This window comes from Rhodnius prolixus, unplaced genomic scaffold, assembly GCF_049639745.1.
Source record: "Rhodnius prolixus isolate KJV_2025 unplaced genomic scaffold, Rpr scaffold_14, whole genome shotgun sequence".
Taxonomy (NCBI): Eukaryota; Metazoa; Arthropoda; class Insecta; order Hemiptera; family Reduviidae; genus Rhodnius; species Rhodnius prolixus.
The window spans coordinates 9,713,165-9,731,305 of NW_027411594.1; the positions used below are offsets into that span (position 1 = coordinate 9,713,165).

At 32.3% G+C, this 18,141-nt stretch overlaps 4 protein-coding genes across 13 annotated transcripts in view; 3 read left to right on the forward strand and 1 right to left on the reverse strand.

Moving 5' to 3' along the window:
- LOC141451842 (uncharacterized) overlaps positions 1-7,119 on the forward strand; it is a 32,805-nt gene extending 25,686 nt beyond the window's left edge. For all 5 annotated transcript variants that reach the window (XM_074123564.1, XM_074123565.1, XM_074123566.1 and 2 more), the window contains 5 exons: positions 719-915; positions 2,435-2,583; positions 2,797-2,965; positions 3,650-3,856; positions 4,412-7,119. In XM_074123564.1, coding sequence (XP_073979665.1) covers positions 719-915; positions 2,435-2,583; positions 2,797-2,965; positions 3,650-3,856; positions 4,412-4,653 — 964 coding nt within the window. In that variant the 3' untranslated portion in view covers positions 4,654-7,119. The remainder of the gene's footprint in view (positions 1-718; positions 916-2,434; positions 2,584-2,796; positions 2,966-3,649; positions 3,857-4,411) is intronic.
- A 1,094-nt stretch (positions 7,120-8,213) lies between these two features.
- LOC141451844 (tetratricopeptide repeat protein 12-like) lies at positions 8,214-11,826 on the forward strand. Its single transcript, XM_074123574.1, has 5 exons — positions 8,214-8,564; positions 9,505-9,717; positions 10,186-10,334; positions 10,881-11,124; positions 11,766-11,826. The coding sequence occupies exons 1-5, from the start codon at positions 8,435-8,437 to the stop codon at positions 11,807-11,809; spliced, it is 780 nt and encodes a 259-aa protein (XP_073979675.1). The 5' UTR covers positions 8,214-8,434; the 3' UTR covers positions 11,810-11,826.
- Positions 11,613-18,039, reverse strand: LOC141451843 (UPF0415 protein C7orf25 homolog). 4 transcript variants are annotated; one of them, XM_074123573.1, is made up of 8 exons: positions 17,931-18,039; positions 16,322-16,465; positions 15,746-15,983; positions 15,570-15,664; positions 15,174-15,322; positions 14,407-14,570; positions 12,899-13,155; positions 11,613-11,921 (listed from the first exon to the last, which is right to left on the reverse strand). In XM_074123573.1, the coding sequence occupies exons 3-8, from the start codon at positions 15,930-15,932 to the stop codon at positions 11,844-11,846; spliced, it is 930 nt and encodes a 309-aa protein (XP_073979674.1). In that variant the 5' UTR covers positions 15,933-15,983; positions 16,322-16,465; positions 17,931-18,039; the 3' UTR covers positions 11,613-11,843. The 4 variants fall into 4 exon arrangements, with proteins under 4 accessions (XP_073979674.1, XP_073979672.1, XP_073979673.1 ...); XM_074123571.1 differs by lacking the exon at positions 17,931-18,039 and adding an exon at positions 16,537-16,742 and having other exon boundaries at positions 15,746-15,980; XM_074123572.1 differs by lacking the exon at positions 17,931-18,039 and adding an exon at positions 16,537-16,734 and having other exon boundaries at positions 16,322-16,452.
- LOC141451841 (uncharacterized) overlaps positions 17,255-18,141 on the forward strand; it is a 45,714-nt gene continuing 44,827 nt past the window's right edge. The window contains exons 1-3 of one of the 3 annotated variants that reach the window (XM_074123562.1): positions 17,255-17,370; positions 17,459-17,520; positions 17,626-17,810. In XM_074123562.1, coding sequence (XP_073979663.1) covers positions 17,363-17,370; positions 17,459-17,520; positions 17,626-17,810 — 255 coding nt within the window. In that variant the 5' untranslated portion in view covers positions 17,255-17,362. Of the gene's footprint in view, positions 17,521-17,625; positions 17,811-18,141 lie in introns of all 3 variants that reach the window. The other 2 variants (XM_074123563.1, XM_074123561.1) reach the window with 2 other exon arrangements.

Below are 18,141 nucleotides of genomic sequence, written 5' to 3' on the forward strand. Positions count from 1 at the left end.
TCTCTGCCTCTTTGTTTCGAGAAGGGATATCCAACTTAGCAGTTCCTAACTACCCAGGTTCCTTCAGCAAGTCCCAAGAAGAACGGTAGCCGAGCTGTTAGATTGAGAAGTAACTCTTCCCTAAATTCCCTTTCCCCTCCCCCAAAAAGAGACTATCGTCCTCCAGGAAGTGTGAACTACGCATTTTACTATGAATTCTAGATTAAACGCTCTCGCAATTAATTTTGATTCTCTACATAAAAACTATAGACTTCCAGTGTGTCAATTTATAGTCTTATAACTTATTTTTTATAACCTTCCCGTTGTTTTGATTTGTTTCGTACTGTAATAAGTGACTCTTAACTTTATTTTTTCATTGCTATAACTTTTATCAGAATTTTTTTTTGGTTTTCACAAAAACGTAATTTCAAATATCGTTAAACTAGCAAAATTTAGCTTTTGTTTGCAGCTGGGTACATTTTTTGAAGGATAGCAGACTTTGGATACGAAGAGCGTAAAAAGATTGTAATTTATTTCAAAATTAAACAAATTTTAAAGACTTCCATATTTAGTTCTTGAACTGCGTTACAAAGTTCGGAATACCACTTACGTAGTTCCTAAACTCACGTTTTTGCACATCGCTTTAGTAAACATGAAGCCTTACTCTTAAATATCACTAACAAAAATGCCATCTTGTTCGTGTCACTAAATATTTCTTTTATCCTTATTTTTTTAACAGAGATAAAAAGCTACGATTGGATAGGATCAAACAGAATGTATTAATCTTTGCCAACCGAGACCCAAACAAAACCAGCAATGGAACCATCATACCACAGCTTCCCAGTGATGAAATGCAGAAGAAGATTCAACAATTACTTCCAGATTGGAAAACATCCTCCTCACCAACTACCAAGATACAGGGTTTCTATCCAAGCTGTAAGTTTGTTTACTAACTGTAATGAGCTTTTCCTATCATAACCTGTCGCGGTTAAGAGAAAACCACATTACTGATCATGTTATTTAACCTGTATTCAACAAATGTTATGTACATATGTATATATAACATTGGCATTTAGATCTGAATCTTTAAATAGATTTATTTTTCTACAAAAACTTGTTTTAGAGCTAATTTAGGATTTAGAAGAGGTTAGTTAGGCTTCTCTTAGGTCATTTCTGAGTAACGTACGGTTTTATGATGTTAGTAAGATTAAACCAATTACACCTCTCTAAGTTTGAAGTAAATTTTTAAATTATTGAGAGTTTTTGTAAGAAATGGTTGTGACGGGATCCCAAAGTTTTTACCGGATGTATAAAAATTCAGTATCGAAAATTTGGTACGATCTCCATTACTTCTTCTTTGAGAGAAAGTAAAATTGACAGAATGATGTGCACAAGATCTTGAATTCTAAGTAGAAGAGAGAGATAACAGGGAGCATAGCAAATGAATGTTTTATCTGTGGAGAGCAGACTAAACAATGTGCTTCTATTAGACGAGACGATCTGAAACAGTGCGTCTGTTCCATGTACGTAAATAATAACTACAAGTTGTGACCACATACTCAGATGGCGTTAGTCTAATGCGCAAATTCCCACCCATGAGCCACGGTTAGATTAAATGGTAAAATAGAATGTCGTTTTTTAATGGGTTTGCTGAAACTGTTGGGACAATCGTATATTATTGAAATTGACTCGATTTTAATACCGCAATGGGGGGGGGGGCATTGAAATTTCTCTTACTACTTCCAGGAAGGTTGCAATGTTAACTAATTTCCGGAATAGCGATTTCGCATCAAGTCTTGTTATAAAATTTGTGTATTTCTTTCAACTAATACGTAAATTTATAATACGTAATCAGATATGAACACAGAATTCATCAAGTGAAGAATGTTGTTAACGACTTTACCCCAAGGGTTAGGGGTTGCTTGGAGAAAATCTGTGAACACTCACATGACTTTTCTCGCCATGTTCTTACTCATGAATTTTCTTCATCTCCGAATTTCGTAAAACGGTTTACTAACTTTTAATAAAATACACTGAAATGATGCTTCAGAGAGATATCCTAACCGTAGAACTGTTTTAAAAACAATTTCCTTACAAAAGTGATAGAACCAAAAGTTTTTTATACTTATGTTATCTAAAAGAAATTTTGAGAAAATTGTCTTAGCTCTTCCAAAAAAAAAAAAAAAATATCTCAGAAAGATGAATGTGAGTCACCAAGAGTGACTCCAAATACAAAATATTCCACACCAGACTGATGAATCACCTTTGACAATGGATGAAGTCCATAAACCGGAAAGAAACAAAACAGGAAATTGCATGCTATTAAGGATAACATCAAATTAATCAGTGAACCTTAATTTTCTGTTACATAAAGTGGTGGGAGACTTGCTTCTAGGGGTGAATGACCCTTGCATTAAACCATAAACTAATTCTATGTATTAATCCTGCATGTTAGGTGAACTGCCAAGAAACACCGATGAAGAAGCTTGGCAGAGAAGTCAAGCGATGAATTTGTATTTTGATCTACCCTTTGCGCCGAACACTAAAGGTGGCCCAATCATCCAAATCCATTCCGCTACGTTGAAGCTGTTCAAACTATCACAGGTAGATCATTTTTGTTATGTATGTACTTTTCCCTTTTTTTCTCTTTTAAAGATAAGAGTGGGTACCGTGATTATTCAGATTTTCTAAGCTTAGTTTTCATTAAACTGCATGATGAAAAAAGTGGGTTGTGACGAGTTTGTCTGTGAGTGTAATCCGCATTACTCAGGTTTTTTTTAAATCTAATTTAAAAGGTTGCTATTATTTCAATTCTAGGGCAACACCACCATCCAAATCACTGAAGATTGTTCCCACCAAAGTGATTGTGAAATGGAAAACGGTAGAAAGCAGTACATCCATTATCCGGCCAACGGAGACTCTGTACTTGACAAACAGATCCGGGTGTCGGTCTACTGGTACACACGATCGTTGAAGAAACATAGAAGTAAGCATGAACAATAAAAGTTTGTAGTTTAGTTTTTTCATTCCTGTGAGTGGATGGGGGGTGGAATCGACTAGCCTCTTCTTCAAGAATCTTGACGACCCTGCGGGAATCCCAGCCAAACAATGGGAGCAACCTTGTACTTCGCTCTCCTAATTCACAGGACTTATCAAAGCCTACTTGTTAACATTTATTTAAAAGGTTTCTAATCAACTCTGTGGATGACGTCACCTTTTAATGTTCCCTTTTCTATATACCGTTCTCTTTTTGTTTACGTCATAAAAACAATTTTTTTTTTTTTAATAAAAGAAAAAGCAAAGTCAATCTCAAAAACATGTTCGAAACCAAAAAGCTCTGGGTATTTATTTGTACTTGCTAAAGGAGTAAAATTTTCCGTGTTGATTATGAAAGGTTTAACGATACGACTGGATTTTATTTATGGATCGATTGAAATATGGTTGTTCCAAGTTGGAATTGTTTTTACAGGGATTGAATTATTGTTTCCCTCTTTTTCAACTGTCCTGACCAGACTATTTTTACCCAATCCTTCAAGTCATGTGCAAATTGTTTTTGTTGTCCTGTATCTGTGTACTCCGATTAAAGAATGCTGAAATGAACATTAAGCGAACCCCATAGTTGCGCTTCTACGGGTATTTACATGTATCTCTAATGAACTAATGTTTACAGTTAAGAAGAAGTTATTGGATAGCCAGATGATGGCCGAGTATGGTGAAGCTTGGACAGAATTCAACGTAAAATCAGCGATCAATGCGTGGCGAGATAGTGGGCGCAATTTTGGACTAACTGTTGAAGTAGAAGATGAGGACAGAGTCTTAATGAACGCTTTGAAATATTTCGAACAGATGAATTGTTCCATTGATGCAAATGTTTTAAGTAAGTCCTTCTTTAATAATAATCGTAACAACAATATTTGGTGTAGTAGGGAAAGCATGCTGCGGTGTCGCGATCTCATTTCCGCGAGCAGCTAGAACCCGGACAAAATCTAGGTTAAATATGTAAGGATTGAAATCATAGTACCATTATCACTGCGAAAATGCAACTATCAAATGTCAGACCCTTCCATTGGGTAAAATCACCATTCAGCAGGATTAAATGTGTTGCCGAAATTTCAATTTTTGAGGAAGGTTCCTTAACCGGAAGTAGGGCTGTACTGAATTGATGGATCACTTTTTTATATTTTCTTTAAAATGGCTTCAGAGGTTTTCTCTGAACTTCACGTAAAGTAACTTTGACTTCTTTGACTTTAAAGTCGCAGCGCGCATGTTTCTCGAATCTCTTTCCGGTTTCGGATTCTCATCCATCATCAGGGGTAGATTAATCAGTTTGGTGTAGAGATTTCGTCTTCACTTCCGTTTTCGTCTTACTCTACTCTTGGTGACTCGAAAAGTTTTGTTTCTACAACTCTTTTTTTTCTTTTTTTAATTTCAGATAACCCATTGTTGGATAGGACAAGATTGTTTCCAATAGTCGATCTGGCAACAATAGAATTTCAAGAAAGTGATTCAGTTTATCAGAGTGTAAAATATCCGCTAAGAGAGAACTCGCACAGAGTGCGTCACCATCACCTTAACCAACATCAACAGCGTTCTTCTGGACAAATCACTGAAGAACCTCCGGCTAACGACAGTATCGAGAGGATTCGCTGGGAAGATCCATCGTCGAAAAAGTAAAACTGGAAAATTTATAAAAATGGGGGAAAATTGATGCAGATAAATCAAAAAATTGTTTGACGGACAACCTCACGTTTTTTTTTTTGAAGGTGAGTCTCGGATAAGTGATGATTACTTTTTAACTTCTTTACTCGACGTTAAATTCGAAGAAGACATGAAATTGAGGGATATCTTGTTAATCTAGATTAATAAAACTCATTGTGTAATTATTTGAAAAAGAGATCGCACAATTGTTATACTATAGGTTTTCTAATAAGCGACAATCCTCTAGATAAGGATCAAGATGCGTTCTTCGCTTGGCAATAAAGCCAAAACCCCTACACCCTGATCTTTTGCTGACTTCTATAACTGATCATTTTCTGCTATGCAGAGCCTTAACCACTCCTCGAGGCCTTTAGTCACCCGTCTTCACCTTGACACTCCCGATTTCATCCAACTTGCAAGGTCCATCAGCCTACCTCGTCCTGCCACTAGGTTAGCCGGCGAAGGCCTCCTGGAAATTGACTCCTCCTAGATGGCATTTCTCATTTCTCGCACGCCCAACCACTCCTATTCCAAATCTCATCTACATTAGTTTCCCTCTCTCACAGGACCTCAGATTTTTCTGAGGATTGTCTTCTCTATTACCCCAAAAAGCTCTTGGATCCATCCTTTCCTCGTTAAAAGGCTATGGTGTAGATGCCTAGCATAGCCTAAAATTGTCATCTTTGTTTCTTTGGGAAAAATTTTTAAACCGTAAAGCTTTCTGCAATGTATACTACCAGTAATACCTAGCTGTGTCCACCATCATAGGAACCCCAGGCAGTGGGAGCTCTAAAATCTGCCATTTGAGCACAATAATAAATATATATTACGAGTCTAATGAGGCGAATTCCATCGAACAAGAAACCCCAGCGTTGTTGTTGGTGTTAATCAATTAGGTAGTTATGTTGTTTTTTTTATCCACAATGAGCGAATTCCTTTGGCACGTATGCACGTCACTTACATCGTATGTAAAGAGTGTAAATGGAGAAATGGGTTGCAAAGAAGTTTCTCTCAGTGAATGTACAAAAAGTTGAGTTTATATATTTTTCTTTTTTGATTTATTAAAGAAACTAAATTTTTTAAGAAATTCTGTTTTCTTACATGCTTTTTTCTTGAGCATTCTCGGCCAGAACGACGTGATAGCAACCAAAATATTGAAGTAATCTTACCTTTTTTTTTTCTTTTTTTTTTTTTGTTGTCCGTGCTGTTCGTAACGATATATTGTGGGTTTAAGGATAAGAGTGTTTTTTTGGCAGAAACCAAAGTGACCATATTTAGTCTTTTTTTTAAGTGTCTGAGATCTAAGAAAGGGCGTTAAAGAAATAATTGCGAGAAAAATTGGGTGAATAAGTAATTCGGTCTTAGAAAAATCATGGATAACCTAGGGGTTGAAGATGTGAATTGACAAATCTTTAAGATCGTATCTTTACTTAAGGTAGTGAACCCTGGACGCCAAACCAAGTATTCCTGTTGGAAGTTAAGACAAGTGTGAGCGGAGTATGTTATGTACAGTTATATTGCTCGGATTCTTAGATAATGTCAGAAGACTTAGCCTAAGCCTAGTCTAATAAGTGAATCAGAATGGATCTGGACAAACTTCTGGCGAGAAGCACAGTAGATCAACCATAAAGTATTGTTTTCAAAATCCTCCATTGCCAAAAAAACTCTCTTTTCCTTTCATTAACAAGGTTTTATTTCCTCTTCTTGTGTATATTTGTTCCTTAATTGTTTTCTTTTAGAGAGAGAAATCTTAAACACTTAACTTTATGTATGTATAATTTGAAATGATAGTTTTGTTTCAATCTATGTAAATATTAAACTTTTTTTATACTAATCTAGAATGTGCCTAAGTTTTTTTTTTACATGAATATAGTTGGTAGTTATTATTAGTTTTATTTTATTTAATAATTTCAAGTCCAAAACTAAAATTGAGTGTATGAAAAATGCAAAATGAGCTTGAAATTTTAAGAAATTCGTCACAAAATAAAGAATTATAAGCGACAAAGAGGAAGGTAAATAAATGGTTAATAAATTCAAAAGAGAAGATCAATGTTTATTTAGCACCTTACTTGTTGTTAAGTATGTCGTGCAAAAAAAAATTTCACACTAAAGTGTAAAGACTTATTAAAGTTAAATAGATATCATTTAATAAAAATTTTGAAGTTTTGAATTTTGCTGTTACTTTTGTATATATTCACTATAAGAAAAAATATTATTTTATTTCTTATCAATTTTGAATTTTTAATTCATTTTGTAAATAGAATATTGTAAATGTTATTAACATTGTAAGGCATATTATTGTGTTTTATTTGCTTTTCATTTTGTAAATATACATATCACAAACTTCTATGTTTAAAACATAAGTTTGAAAAAAAAAAAAAACTCGATTTTTGCAAATTTAATATACATAAAATAAGCATTTAAAAGAAAGTATGCTCTAGATTGTGACAAGAAATGCCAAGCATACGATTTGTCTTGTCTTGTTTTTTAGCATTACTCATTATAAAGAAGTTAAGAAAATGATACAAATAAAAGGGCTTATTTGGAGCGAGTGACTGAAAAATATATATTTAATTAGAAGTAGAATCGATTTTTGGAACAAAATAAAAACAACTATTAATTGTGCTCTTCAAGAAATTTACTGTCATATTAGCCACATTAAGTACTTAAATTCACGCCTGGATTTGATTGTTAATTTACTGTATGGCAAGCAGTTAAGACTGAATTTTTATGAAATAATTTGTTATATTTTAGTTAATCTTAAGTTCTGTTTACAATTATAGCAATAGTTATTGAACTTATGATTATTAATAGTTTGTTAATATATTTACATAATATTAATAGAATATATAAAAATATTGTCTATTATATTGTATAATTATTTTTTCCTCCATATTCCTCCTTAGTAACAAACAGCCTCATGTGTATTCTGAATTCATTATTTTTGTACAACTGCTTGAACTCCAAGCAGAGTTTTCATTGAACTTTTCAGGTTTAGCGAGGTTAATACACAATGAAAAGAAACTTAAAAAATGTTACCTAAGTGTTCTGAAAAGAGTACTGTGATCTTAAGGTTAAATCCAAGGTGCCTTGGATGAGAAAATACTGATTGAAGACAATTTTAACTTTTAAAATATTTGGAGCAGTGAAAAAAAAAAAAAAACCGTGATAAAAAACAAATCGAGGTCTGTTTTTTGTAATGTTATGCATGAAGAAGGTTATGTATGAATATTTTTTCACAATAAAGTACATGTGATATTCAAATAAAATTCTTTTCTTTAGTCTTAAGTGGTATCTACACAGTTTATTTTTAAATTTCCTGCTTTTTTTCATTTTAGGTTTATGTATACATTTACTTCACAATACACTTTATGTGGAAATATTCTTATTAACTCAAATCTTTAAATGTATTAAGTCAGATATGTGAGGCATATAACTTCTACACGTTGCACCTGGTGGCAATTTCCTACACTAATTACAAAACCTATAATTTATTTTTTAATGAATGAATTAATTTATGAAATTGTTACTGGAATAATAATCGTCTAAATCCATAATGTTATACAAGTTAAACTTTATTGTTTTTTTTTTTTTTTACAAAGGCAGGCTTAATTCTTGAATACACTGATTTCTGTGATATAGCAAACATTAAAAATTGTTTATGTGTTACCATAGTAATTAAGTTTGTCTTTATCACTGGTAGTACATTAAATTTTCCACCTACGAAGTTTGCCTTTTTCATTTAATTAAAAAAAAAATGACTGCAATGTACGAAGGACAAGAAGAATATGAGCGACAAGTGGCCGAAGAATTAGCAGCTCTTAATAAAAAAAATGATGCTAAATCTGAAGAATTTAACAGTTTCTTGTATAGAGTCAATGAAATAAGTAAATATATATTTCAAATTCTTTAATTTAATTATTTAGCTAATCTAGTGTGCTGGAAAAAATACGAATATGTACAATAATAATATCTGTGTAAATGAGTTCCATCGACGGGTAGTTTGGTTAGTTTTATTAAAGCATTGAAGGTTAGGGGGTGCAGCACTATTTCATTTTCTAAACTGTTGAAATTTCCAACACTTTCAGGCCGGGTTTAGCAACATTAATTGAACAGGTCGTTAAAATGATCTCCCACGCCTAGCACAAAACTGTGCAATATCTTCTACTTTTACCGATAACTTGGTCTTGATGAAAAACGCAGCGCACGTTTCCTGGTTGCACCAGATTTCCACATCTTTAACTAATACCAACAGTTCTTGTATTAAATTCGCAAATTCATGATTGATTTGCTAAAAGTTTAAGGAAGTATGGTTTCAAATAATGTTTTCAAAAGACCATATTTGGACTTCCTTGGAAAAAATGGTTTTTGAAAATAATATACATATATGTATGTATACTTTTAGAGAGGCAGTAGTATTTCATCTGTTAACTTACCATTAAATTGTTACGGGAGGGATTCCGAAGTTTTTCCGAGCCTTTTTTTACTAAAACGTAACAGCTTTTTTTATGAAAGAAATAATTAGTTAAAAGAAATAAACTTGAATAGTTTTAGAGAAATTTGCAAACAACAAATTAATTTTTCAAGAAATCCACACTCAAAGCCAAACTTTTTTCCTCAGATTCTGTAATCTCCTTGTATCTTCGTTAATATTAATTACGCTAAATGTTTAGAGGGAACCCTTACCAGCTCCCCCTCGGACAGCTCAGAAATGACTTTTTTTCGGTAAATGTTTCAAATAAAAGCTATTGATTAAAAAAAAAAAAAATTGGTTAAAAAAATGCATGATTGATTTCTCAAGTACTCGGAATGTTTTCTTTTACCCAGAATCCATAGTAGGAGATTTGGCATCAAATGACAAGAACGCAGCAGATAACGCTATGAAAAGAGCTGATCTTTATTTACACGATGCAACTAAGCACAAAAACATTGACGTGGAATGCTGTGAACTACAGGAGAAAACAAATAGAACAGTTATTAATCAAGCTGCTTTTGATGAAATGGGCAAACCGGAATCTGATGAGGCGACCATGTCTCAAGGTTTGTGGACAATGGTTTTTTGTTTTTGTAAATTATTATAGGTGTTGATGTGGCGTCGAGTGAAATGTTTATCTAAGTATACATTGAAATCAGAGATGCAAGGTACTGTTTTCTTCTCCTCTATTAGTAATTTTACACTTTTCTTTGATATCACCCGCGTACCAACTAACTTTCCAAAATCTTTTCCAAGAAAACTTACTTTATTTTCTTTGTTTTAAAATATTTACCTTGGAGTTATTTACTTAAAAAATTTATGAACTCCTGAAGAAAACAATGAGTTCCGTTTGTTTAAATTGGCTTAGTTGTGTTGTGTAGAGCTGAAGACGAGGTTCTGTTAGACCACCTACATCACGTGAGATCAACTTCATATTCAGGGCAGAAATCGCAGCCAATCGTTTCAATGTTATTGTTTAAGAATTTCTATACTCGAAGTCGTAAGGTTCAAACAAGATTTCTCGGACGTTGCAGAAGCTTTTATGAAAAGTGTGGAAGTGGATGCCAAAGAAAGAGCTGAAGACAGGCGACAAAGGAAGGAAATCGCGGAACGTCACAAGACTGAAGGGAATAAAGCTTTCAGAAACAATGATTATGAAAAAGCTTTGATTTGTTACAATAAGGTAATTTATCTCTTAAAAATTTGTGTAACGATTCTCCATAATGCTATTCCTATTAACAGAGTCACGCATGTTCGTTCACTTACTTATGTTTTGTTTTTGAGTTGTTGGGTAAGAAAAAAAAAAATCGAACTTTTTTTCTTTAAAAAGGGGGAAATTTTGATCAATCTCATCAAAATTGATTAGTCTGATTCTTGAAAAAACTTGTGTTGATAATTTAAAAAGGATGTGAATCTTCAATGAAGATCTTATTTCTACATTTATAAGTTCAAACACGTTCGCTGAAGCTCAGAAAATGAACTCGATCCGGACGGCCAGTTGCAATTACAAGTTACCATTGAAAATTTGCATGATTTAGTAATGTATCGTAAGATTGCAGAATGAATTGTAGCTGTTATTGCAGCCCTTCCATTTAGATTTTTACTAAATTTTTAATAAAATTACAATTTAAAAGTAAAATTTCAAGAGATATGAACGAATCTGTGAGAGTCACTGTTTGCTGTAAATATTAACCAACAGTTTTTATAAATATGAAACTGCTTTTTAAAGGCAATCGCCGCAGTAAAAGATAGTGCTATGCTCTACAATAACCGTGCCCTCACTTGTTTGAAATTGGGCTTAAATCAAAGAGCACTGCAAGATGCTGACTGGGCCATCCGTTTGAATCGAATGTCGGTCAAGGGTACCATCTACAAAGCGGAAGCTCTCTACAATTTAGGCAAATTTCGCGAATCTGAAGAAACCATAAAAGAAGCTTGTGAAAACTTGCCGGCCAAAGCTAAATTTTTTCAAGGTAAACATCTTTTATATTCTAACAAAATCTTAAGCGTATTGAATGAAATACGACACATAAAAGTAAGCTATTGATTGATTGCTTTTTAAATTGTAGAATCGTCAACTATTAAGTTGAAGATTTATTATTTAACTTTTTTTCCTGATGATAGTAAAAGGAACCTCTAATATTAGATTTCAATTCGATCTAACCAACTGACCTGTCTGTGACTCAGCAATCCAAGTCCTACAAGCGATAATAGCCCTCTACCGAAGTTTTTTTCTTAAAATGCCTATTCGAAATACTTAAATTTAAATTATTGTGTGGTTAAGCTACTGCAAAATAAAAAAAAAGAATATCTTGTATTCATTATGTAAGGAATTAGTTTGAATTCCCTGATATTCCCTATTTCACCCGCGAGAAGCAACTATATACACTAATTGAAGGGAACTCCAACTTTGAAGAAAAGTTCATACATAATTTTAAATAAACTGCTTTAAAATAGGATATTTACTTAACACTCAATAATTTTATTGTTTTCATTACGATAAATAAATATACATTTTTAATTAACAATCAAGTGTTAAGCACAAAGAACTTAGCGAGTCTTCTTGTTCCAATTCTCGGTCTAAAAATTTTTTTCTGACTGAAATCTGTTACAGATACCCAGCAAGCATGGTTAGCAAAAAACTTCGCCAGCAAGTGACTAAATTTTCCATCATTTTATAGCTTCCAAAAAGTCATTCAGAAATATCGCCAATTTCTTTCCTCTCAGTAAGTGCTCGAGGTTGATGAATGAAGGTATCAAGATGGATTCCCTAAATAAAAAATAAATACATTGTAATTATATGTTAATATGAGAGGGTACAAAAATATATTGAACTAGAGAGAAATTGGAAGAATGTAATACTGCCATTCTTCAATATCATATTTGGAAAAACTTAAAAAAAACTTATATTTTAAAAAGTTAAGCTAACAGTTAATTAAGCGATGTTTTCAAATATTTAAATTAGTATATTTTAAAATATAAAATTATTGATAACATTTAAATAAATTTATTGCATTACATTTCCAATCATATTTCTTTTACTTTCTCGTAATTCCTTTTAAGATAATGTAGCGCGATCTTGCGAATTCTCTACTTTTTAATTTTTAACCAAAAATAATCGTTTAAGAGGTTTCAAGAGTTTTCTTTACATATTAGTTGTGCGTATGGGGAATGGAAAATCGAGGGGAAATTCAAAGAGGAGTTTCCCCTCGATGCCATCATGAAACCCAGTAAAAGTTTTTGGACAAATTAATTCCATTTTCTCAACAACAGCTCTTAAGATCTTCTTTACATTTTGTATAATTATATATAATAAATATACTATAAGTTTTATTTGGAACGATTTAAAGAGACATCTAATGTAGAACTTAGTTCCCAAATTTTAGGAAAATAGATTGACCGAAATTCCTACTTTATTAATAGATTTTTAGAGTACTCTACAATTTATATTTATAACATTTTTCGTACTTCTAAATAAGGGGGTGAGCACATTCCGACGGAGGGGTTGGGGTAGATTCTGTTTAATGTTGGTTAGATATAAGTATTAATAAAATTTCCAGAGGCATGAAAATTTTGGGAGTTGAGACGTTGAGGAGTAAAAAAGTCATGTTACACAATATTTCTACCAATAATTCCAATTGTTTGGATAAAAGAAATAAAACTGAATTTTATATAATTTCTTAAATCAAGGAAATTATAATAGTATTAATCTACAAATTCCAAAGATCGAATAATAAAAGTAAATACCTGGGTATTAGCCGCTCTGACAAATGCCGAATTCGATGTTACAGTGATAGCTTTTAAAGCCTGCCCAGTTCCGAAAATAACTAGTGATCTCGGTTTAATCTGGCCTCCCTCTTTCAAAGATATACATGGAACATCTGGTACGACAGTGATACGAGAACAGAATTCTGCTGATCGATTTTTTTCACCATCTCCACCAAGTGTATTCAAAATTGTTAGAAAGCTGTTCATCGCAGTTTCGCATGAATATAATTCCATACCTGTAAAAAAAAAATATTTAAAGATTATAATATTAAAATTTTGAACTACGTAAGGTTATCAATATATTATAGAAGAAGAATTAGTGTAATGGAGAGTTTTTCACAGAGAATGTTTTGTTAGTATCTGCGTAAAAAAACGTTATTTATGGCGTGAAGTTAATATGTCTGCCTGTTTGTGGATTGTTGCATAAATCAAGAACGAAACATCACTGGAAGTTCCACTTTGTCAGGTGTAACCATGAGACACAATTTGGGTTCGACCAACAATATTGAATCGAATTTTTCTCAAAAATTTCATTTAAGGGCATTTTTGGTAAGGAATGGGGCAGGTTTAAAGAGAGTACATCAATGCAACGTACTTCCCAACTATCAATGTATTATAAGGAATTGTTCCAAAAAAAACGTTTTTAGTGGGGTTCTTAGGTAAGTTGAATTTAAGCTCTCCTCAAAGTACCGTTTCAGCAAATTGCACGGTTATAACACCTGACTATACCATACTCGTATTTACAAGAGCATAAAATGTCGTAACTAAAATTCTATCAATAATAATAATATCCTACCGGAAGTGCGACGACCCAAAAGGTTTTTTTAGTATACTGTAATTTTCTACCGAAGTACCAAAGGGTTTCTTTCATTTGAACTTTCGATATGTTTTCTTAAGACTGCCACCATATCTATGGAACATGTTACTCTGGGAATACGGATTTAGTGGAATTGTGGCGTCACACTTCCTTTAACAGCATCCACTTATTACAATACTGAAGTAAACCATCCTTTTAGCATAGCTTCCAAGTTTCAAGAAACGTTAATAAGCGGTAAGAGGAAGTCGTTCAGTTGTTCAAGGTAGGACACCTTCTCTAATACTGAACTCTTGTTATGTGGGACGTAGATTAAAAAAAAAAAAAATTGGTGTGTACCTAATTGCCAAACATTCCGATAAGGATGTGTGTCCTCATCAGTGATTAGAGATGATATTAATCAACAGTATTTCCTTAATTACATAAGAAGAGGCACTAATAACTTAAACCAAAAAATATAATAATCACAACAGTACTCTTTCCATCCTCAAATCACCACCCACATTTTAGCCAAACCTCCAAATCTAAAAGAAGTCCAAATAAGGGACTATTAATACGTATAAAAACGTTTGGCACTTAGATATCACATAAAAATGCCTTTCCAAGTCCTAAATCCAACAAACCAGAGTTCTCCACTTAATAAATTATAATTATTTGACATTTGGCATAGTACCTTCAAAAAACTGATCTAATACTGGTTTGACTGGAGATTGTCTTTCCCAAGCTGCTTGTTGGTTAAGTACGTTTCCTCTTAACTTTTTATGTGCGTGACCATTAGTAACAGCAGACACATAAGCGATCATTGCGGTAACATCTAAGTTAACTCTTGACACAGGGCTAGAACCGGAAAAGTAATCTTTAATACAGAACTAGAGTAATCTAAAAAATTGGGTCTACCTAAAAAAAAATAGGATCACTTCAGCTGCGTTGATCCCCTTAAAAAGAATGCAGCACATATCCGCGATATATTATTTATCATAAGCTTTCAAACGCCAAAAAGGTTCAGTATCGGAGGCGGATGGCAACGCTTCTAGCACTTTAGAAAGAAAAAAAATACTTACGTTGCAGACCTTAAGATTAAGTTGAAAAATTATAAATTCAAAAATATTGATAAACCTTTCCACGAGAAAACCCTCGCAAAAGGATGGAAATGTCAATAACTTGTCAATAGCTAAAACCATGTACGCCAGAAATAATATATAAGATGTACATGAAACAATATAACTTATGTGCTAAAGAATCTGAACAATCTTCTAATTATAATCATTTTTAACCTAAATTAATGTTCTCTATACTTGAATTTACTACCGAAACATGAACTCATTACAGGATAAATAACAACATCATTACAAATAACTCTTGAAACAATGCGGTGAGAAAAAACTTTTTTTTTATTAAAACACAAATAATTAAATATTTGCAAAAATATGTTTTACTTACTTGCATTTTATTGGAGGCATTAATGAATTACAAATCTGTGCCTCGTTTAGAAAATCATCATCAATTATTGTACCATTAACATAAATACCATTTTCAACCAATTCCTCAGCTAGATTTCGTTCCACACCACAAGAAAAATGAAATTCCACCTGAAGTAATAAATATTTCATAATATATTGGAACTAATGTAAGAAGTTCGAATTCACAGCTTCTAGAGATTGCAGTAAATGGTCAACTTTGCGCAAATGTCTGGATGGTTGATGGCAGATATAACTAGTGAAAATATTTTACTGGGGAAATGTAATGGGAGACACCCGTGACTTAATGTACTATCAACAGTAAGGATATCCTAAGCATTAGCTGTTTTTTTCTCGCAAATAATTGTGTCTACCATACCTGTGGCGGTGAAAACAAAATCAGATTCTGTTGGGCACATTCTAAAAATTCTACTGCATGATCAAGAACAGATTTCCGTTGATATTCACCTTCTCCTGTTCATTAAAAATAACATTTTAGTAAACTTTATTCCATTATTTTATAAATTAGCATACTTATAAGTCTTTTATTCAGACCTTTAGAAATTTGGGAGAGTGCTTTAGGATTTCTTGCAATAACTTTACACCATCTAGTCTTCTTTTCAGACACAATATCAATGACAATTTTTTTAGCTCCATCTTTACTGTTATAATGAAACACTTCTAAAACTGAATTTGGACTTTCAGTTCGTAACAGTTTCGATACTAAGGCCTCATAATGCATCAAATTTGAACAAACTATGTGCTCTTTTTTAAGGGTATCGGTATCTTTCTTCTTAAAAAAAAGCAATTAAAATCTTAGTAACTTCTAGAATTATTAACTAAAGAGTAAGCAAAAAGGTTAAAATCAAGTTTTCTTCGGCAAAGCTGAGAGCACTTTACACCAATGCTGAACGCCCTAACAATAAAATATCATCGGATTATTTTTCAAATCGAAAATCCAAAGATCAACCTCCTAATTTTTCTGGCAAAACATTTTTAGAAGCCCTTGATGAAGGCACCAAAACGTATAATGAGGATTTTAAAAAGACTCACTTTGTCGTACAAAAGAACTTCTCGTAATTTAAGACCAGTAGATTTAGAAAACAGTTTAAATTAAAATCTTTGACTTACCTTTTGTAAAAAATAAATTTCTTGCTTTACTTTTGAACGTAATTTATGTATACCACTTATTTTATTTTCAAGCTTATCAATTGATTCTTGCAAATTCTGTCCCAGTTTAAGTTTGTTGAAATATTCATTTTCTATGATGAATCCCTAAAAAAATGTATCAATTCAAAATTTTTACTTGAAAAGAAAAATGCAGCTAAAAAACTAATGAACGTTACCTGACTTTCCATTTCTTAAACGGTTCCCTTATGACAAGTCAGTTCTGAATAAGATCAAAGAATTAACTTGATCCACATCCAATTCGTCGGATGATATCGTTGGTTTGCTCGTAGTTAGAAATGTATGTTCAAAAGAGGGGAGGTTGTAATTGCAAATGTAAGGTAACCAATGAACAGTGAAATGCAGGTTAGAATTATGGGAAAGAAACCCTACTATCGATAGCACCAGAAGTTTGGTCCGATTGGTGGTTCAGTGAGCCGACTTCATGAAGAAAACGCGATGTGATTGATTAAAATTTTAAATATTAGTAAGTGCAATTAAAAGAGATGATAAATTTTTGGACTGATTAACTATTGAGTTCGAAGACTGAAAATTAATTATTAATAATGTGAGTATGAATTTTAAAATGTATTTTATTTAAAATGATTTTGTTAATCCGATTTAGGAAAGTTATGTGATCTTAAATATTTTTCGAGACAAAACCATGACTGTGATTTTCCAAGTAACTCAAAAATTTAAATAGAAACAAAATTTAATGGGAACATAATACAACACTAAGTATGCTAAAATATTTATGGTAAGAAATATTGTACTGCCGATTTGTAGTCTGGATATCGTAATCGCTTTTTTTTTTTTTGCAAATAATTGATTTTTTAATTTAAAATAATGTTGGATGGTGATAGCTAAAGTCATTTTGTATGTTGAAAAGAAAGTGTGAAGGTTTCAAATTAAATTGTAAGTGGAAATACAGAGCGCATTGCTGTAGCCATACGAGGAATTAGATTACACAGATATGGTGCTAGAGGTCTATTTTGTTTGTGTAATATGTACAGGTTGATGTTCAGTTGTGTATTTAAGTCTTTACATTTTGCTAAGTTTTGTTGCAATTTTAATGTTTAAAAGTGATTTTTTCATTTATAGCAACTGGCTTAAAGAAGGTTCTACCTTTTTAAACAATTTGCTATATTCCTGCGCGAAGCACTGTGAGTTGTTTTTTTTCTCTCGTCAGTTTGGTACATTTAAAGGACTTTTAGTTTGCTATACGTAAAAATTAAGATTTAGCTAAACAAACAACAAAATCCTTACAGATTATTCTTTCATCATGCCTGAAAGGTGCCAAAAGTTCAAACATAGAAGCTACAGCTCAATCCACGCACTTTCTTGGGCAATAAGCTTGGAAAGATATGGCTACACTAATTGTATGTTTCGTGATTGCAATTTTATGGCCTTAGATCTTGATGCTATGGCATTTCACCATTATGAATGTCCAGGAGTAAGTTTAAACAATTGATATTTAAAAAAAAAAAGCCTAAATTTATTTTTGAAAAATTTGTATCCATCAAAATAAGTCAGGTCATCTAAATGTTACTCTAGTTTAATTAACATATCTCACCTTATTACTGTTTGAAAATCCAAAAATTACTTTACAAGTAATATTCTCACTTTAAATATAAATATTTTTAAAAATTTTAAAAACAGATTATAAAAATCAGAATCTCATATGAATTTTTATTATTTACATTCTCATTTAATAGAAAAAACTTATGTAAAAATAGTTTATTATATAACGCCTATTTAAATATATCAACAGAAAAGCAAATTAT